This window comes from Humulus lupulus, chromosome X (assembly GCF_963169125.1).
Source record: "Humulus lupulus chromosome X, drHumLupu1.1, whole genome shotgun sequence".
NCBI lineage: Eukaryota > Viridiplantae > Streptophyta > Magnoliopsida > Rosales > Cannabaceae > Humulus > Humulus lupulus.
Window position 1 is genome coordinate 212,539,421 of NC_084802.1, and position 4,801 is coordinate 212,544,221.

The 4,801-nt window shown below is 35.5% G+C and overlaps 1 protein-coding gene across 1 annotated transcript; it reads left to right on the forward strand.

The window, feature by feature from the left end:
* The first annotated feature begins 284 nt into the window (after nucleotides 1–284).
* On the forward strand, nucleotides 285–4,590 carry LOC133803863 (probable alpha-amylase 2). Its single transcript, XM_062242007.1, has 13 exons — nucleotides 285–576; nucleotides 646–710; nucleotides 808–841; nucleotides 1,230–1,267; nucleotides 1,523–1,649; nucleotides 1,733–1,959; nucleotides 2,055–2,200; nucleotides 2,286–2,398; nucleotides 2,497–2,585; nucleotides 2,952–3,074; nucleotides 3,473–3,508; nucleotides 3,983–4,081; nucleotides 4,171–4,590. Exons 2-13 carry the CDS (start codon nucleotides 693–695, stop codon nucleotides 4,360–4,362), a joined length of 1,242 nt encoding a protein of 413 aa, XP_062097991.1. The 5' UTR covers nucleotides 285–576; nucleotides 646–692; the 3' UTR covers nucleotides 4,363–4,590.
* The last annotated feature ends 211 nt before the right edge of the window (nucleotides 4,591–4,801 follow it).

Genomic DNA, 4,801 nt, shown 5'->3' on the forward strand with positions numbered 1-4,801 from the left:
GCACCTTAGCAATTCTCCTTAAAATAATATCTCTCAAAAACTAAAAACAAAAAAAGTACAGTTGAAATCGCGTCCCGCGCACAGGCTTAGTCCCTAAGCTTTGATCATGTTACAGTGTATGCCGCCGGACCATCTTAATCGCTGGACTCTCACGCTAAAATCAGTCCACGTGTCCCAAGATCATCATCTAAAGACCGTTTAAAAATATGGGGACCCCACTCCTGAGGTAGTTATTGGTGTAATTCCCGCGCCACAATTCCGAGTGTTTGTTAATTCGATTTTCCACCGTTGAGACTTGGAAAATGATCGCACCACCGCCTTTTCCACAGCTATAAATAAAAAAGCACATTCATTTCATTTTTCTTCAAATTCATTTCCTTTCAGAATCTCGGAGTGGAGTTGGCCATGGTAATGGTTGCATCACCGAATCGATTTTAAGGGGCTCAAGTCCAATATTCTCAATTTCTTCTTTATTCGATTCTGGATTTCCAGCTTTTCATCTTTGCCACAAGACTTTTGTTCCTTTATTTAGTCCAATTTGGATTATAGAAGAATTCACGCTGATCGCTACCTTCGGTACGCTTCTTCTATCTTAGGGTTTTTAGTTTGGTACCTGCATATTGGTGATTGATTGATTGTATGCAGGGAATTTGATTTCATAAGCTTTGGAAAGTATACGTTGAACTGATAAGATGGGTTCTGGCAACAATGTACTCTCCTCGACACCTTCAAAGCATTGAGCTTTTTAAAATTAGTTTGGTTGGAGTTAATATTGTCTCTTATTATCGTCCTTGTTTTGTATTGCAGGGTTTTGAGGATAACAATCTGCAAAATGATAGTGGTATGAGCTCATTAATCCTTTATTGTTTGAGCGGATTCAATATTTTGCAAAACTTACCACGTTCTTTACAGTTTCTAGGATAAAACTAAAAAAAATTCTTTAATAAAAGAACATATGGGTTATCTTTATTTTATTGATTCTTGTGAAATTTTAGTACACACAATCTAGGAAAGAAGACAAAAGCTCAAAATTATTATTTGGGTTGGAATACCAACAATGTCAATTGAATAAGTAGCTGGAGATAAAAGACTAAGGACCTCAAATGGAGTAATGTTTCGAATTTTTATAGATGGTGGCAGAGTAAAAGAAGTCCTGATTTTTAAAGGATGGTGTAGGGTTTTATATTAACACTTTGATATGGAGTAATGTTTTGGGTTATTGTATGCAGGTGCCTTGGTGCGCAGTGGAAGAGAGATACTTTTTCAGGTAATTTTGACTATTGCAGTCTATCTTAGTTGCTTCACAGAGCATGTAGATATTGTCAAAATATTTGTAGGGCCGATGTTAATAAGTGAATCTAAATTATATATCTTATAATTGGAGTGTAAACATGAGAATTTAGTTACTAATATGTTCATCTCCACCCTATATTAGTTATTTTATATATACTAGCAAGCTGAGAAATTATGAACTGCATGAAACTTGTGATTTGAGTCATTTGATCGTAGATGATCTGTTCAGGCATTCAATTGGGAGTCTCATAAGAATGATTGGTGGAAAAGTTTAGAAGGAAAAGTTCCTGATATGGCAAAATCTGGCTTTACGTCGGCATGGTTGCCACCAGCAACTCATTCCTTCTCCCCTGAAGGTGTGTAGCCACCAATACATGTGACCTTTCATACTGTACTTTCAGCAGATATTTGACTTGGTTTTGATGTTTGTTTAAAATAGGTTATCTTCCACAGAACATTTACTCTGTCAATTCATCATATGGTTCTGAGCATCTACTCAAAGCTCTGCTTCAAAAAATGAAACATCATAAAGTTAGGGCTATGGCTGACATAGTTATCAATCATCGTGTTGGTACTACCCAGGGACATGGTGGAGTGTATAACCGTTATGATGGAATTCCAGTGTCATGGGATGAGCGTGCAGTTACATCTTGTACTGGTGGATTGGTAATAAGATTTCATGCAGTTCAATTACTTCAGTATGCATGATTTAATTTACTTTATTGATTTTCTTAAATACGTTCATATTTTTCACATTAAAGGGTAATCGGAGCACTGGGGACAACTTCAATGGTGTTCCAAATATTGATCACAGCCAGGATTTTGTTCGAAAGGATATTACAGCATGGCTTTGTTGGCTACGTCATAATGTTGGCTTTCAGGATTTTCGTTTTGATTTTGGAAGAGGGTAAGATTATGTAAGGATGCTAGGTATTATTTTGTCTTAATTATGCTTATCTGCTTCTGAAATTTTCTTATTTTGCAACAATTAGTTATTCTGCAAAGTATGTCAAAGAATACATAGAGGGAGCAAAGCCACTATTTTCTGTTGGGGAGTATTGGGATTCTTGCAACTATAATGGCCATGCCTTGGACTACAACCAAGGTAAAATACATCCTTTCAAAATCGATTGGCATTAAGCATGTAGTTTTAGTTAAATATCCCTTGGGTCAATGTAATGTTGTGGCTTCCATCTCCTGCAGATAGCCATCGACAGCGTATTGTGAATTGGATTGATGGCACAGGACAGCTTTCAACTGCATTTGACTTCACAACTAAGGGAGTTCTTCAGGTAAATTCCAAATGAGCATGATTTGAGAAATTTGACTGTCATATCAATTACCAAATAAGAAAATCTTTCAATTTTATACAAAGTGTTAGAGAAATTTTGGTGGTACTCACATCTAAAGAAAATATTAACATGGCTGGGTTGGTGTTTATAGATATGTAGTTGCTTTAAATGGCTATACGAGAGATGTATCTTCATTTCTCTGTTATGATGCCTCCTCTCAACATGTTATCTATCAGACTTTTTGAAGACCATCTCCTTGTATTACAGTATTATATAGTTTGAGCATACCAATGATATAAGTTCATGTATGACAAGAATGACATCTTTGATCAATCTTTTCTATGTATATTTTCATGTTCTATTCAGGAAGCTGTGAAAGGACAATTCTGGCGTCTACGTGATCGGCAGGGAAAGCCACCAGGTCTGATGGGATGGTGGCCATCAAGGGCTGTTACATTTTTAGATAACCATGATACAGGCTCAACGCAGGTGTAAAATCTCAATCAAACTCAATTTTCATTCATTTTTAAACAATAAACTAAAACACTTTTGGATAAGATCTTTCCACATGGCTGAGTAGTTTCTTTTTCTCACCTGAGTATGAAAAACTCGCAAAAGCACAAACAAACATTGTGCATTGGGCTCATAACTGACTGCATTAAACGAGTCAAGGAATCAGGTTTAAGACGCACTGTTATTGGCTCCACCAAAGTCAGCTATTGCATGTATAACTCTAGTGCAGAAATTATTGCAGGCTCATTCGCCTAATATAAATTGTGGTGGTCCTATTCATTTCATTTATGTTTAGTTTGATGGATCATTATTACTGAAATTAGAAAGTAAGGGACGTGCTCCACCTAAATTTTTTGTCACTTCTTATCTTGCAGGCTCATTGGCCCTTCCCCAGCAATCATATCATGGAGGTATGTATATATGTTCGTCTGCAACTTGTTTTGTATTTCATTTGCAATTCCTAGACTATCCTGAATGATATTTAATCTTTTTTGTCAACATATTTCTGTGAATTTCATAGTTTTCAAACTTTATTGGTTTGTCTAAAATGACAATGCTTTTCCTCTCTCTGGAATGCAAACTTAAACAAGAGCAATAATTTATGGGATTGGGTTTGATTACTGTATTTTCTTGCTCTATATGAGTTAGGAATCAAGACTGAGTAAATAGTAAAATATTAATGAAAATCTGAAGAATTTGAAATTAAGATCATAAATAATATTACTTCTTGTTAATTTGTTCAGTTCAGAGATTGAGTTTCATCACTTTGATTGCATCACACTGAACTGAAGTTTGCTACTGTTCAAGTATTGTAACGCAATATGTGAGATTTGATGAAGATATATACCAAGACATGAACAATCTCTCTTTAATGTTTTCCACAGGGTTATGCATATATACTCACGCACCCAGGAATACCAACAGTTTTCTATGACCATTTTTACGATTGGGGAAGCTCTATTCATGATCAAATTGTGAAGCTGGTAGGAATTGTCTCGTGTAAACCAATAGATTTTGTTTTAATAATACCAATTAAATTCATGCTTTAGTGAAATGTTTTATTTCTCTACAGATTGACATTCGAAAGCGTCAGGACATTCACAGCCGATCATCAATTAGAATCCTGGAAGCTCAGTCTAACCTCTACTCTGCAGTAATTGGTGAGAAAGTTTGCATGAAGATTGGGGAGGGCTCTTGGTGCCCTTCTGGAAAGGAGTGGACACTCGCAACTTCTGGCAACAAATATGCAGTGTGGCAAAAGTGAACTTAGCAATTTCGTTGGTTTTTCTATATTCTTTCTTGGAGTATGCTTAAAATGAAGTTTTAGGATTATCTAATAACTACTATTATTAGAGAAGAGGTTGCTTGTTACAGCTTTAGAAATGATATATGGTACAAGTATCTCAACTTCAACTGAGGGGTATTATTGGAGATTTGGGTTTTGTTGTTGTAAAACGCTTATTATTATTATTATTGCTGTTGTTGCTATTAATTTGAGAATGTGGGATTATTGGTTTATTCAACTTAAGCTGAAACCTAGCTCATTGTGGAATATGACAGAAACATCAAAAGGTATGTCTACATAGAAAGACCATGTATGATATAACACACAAGAAGACAAAGTCATTGCTGTAAATCATGAAACACAAAAAATCATCATAGAATTCTATATATTATAAAGATGGGAAAGTTAGGTCGTATGG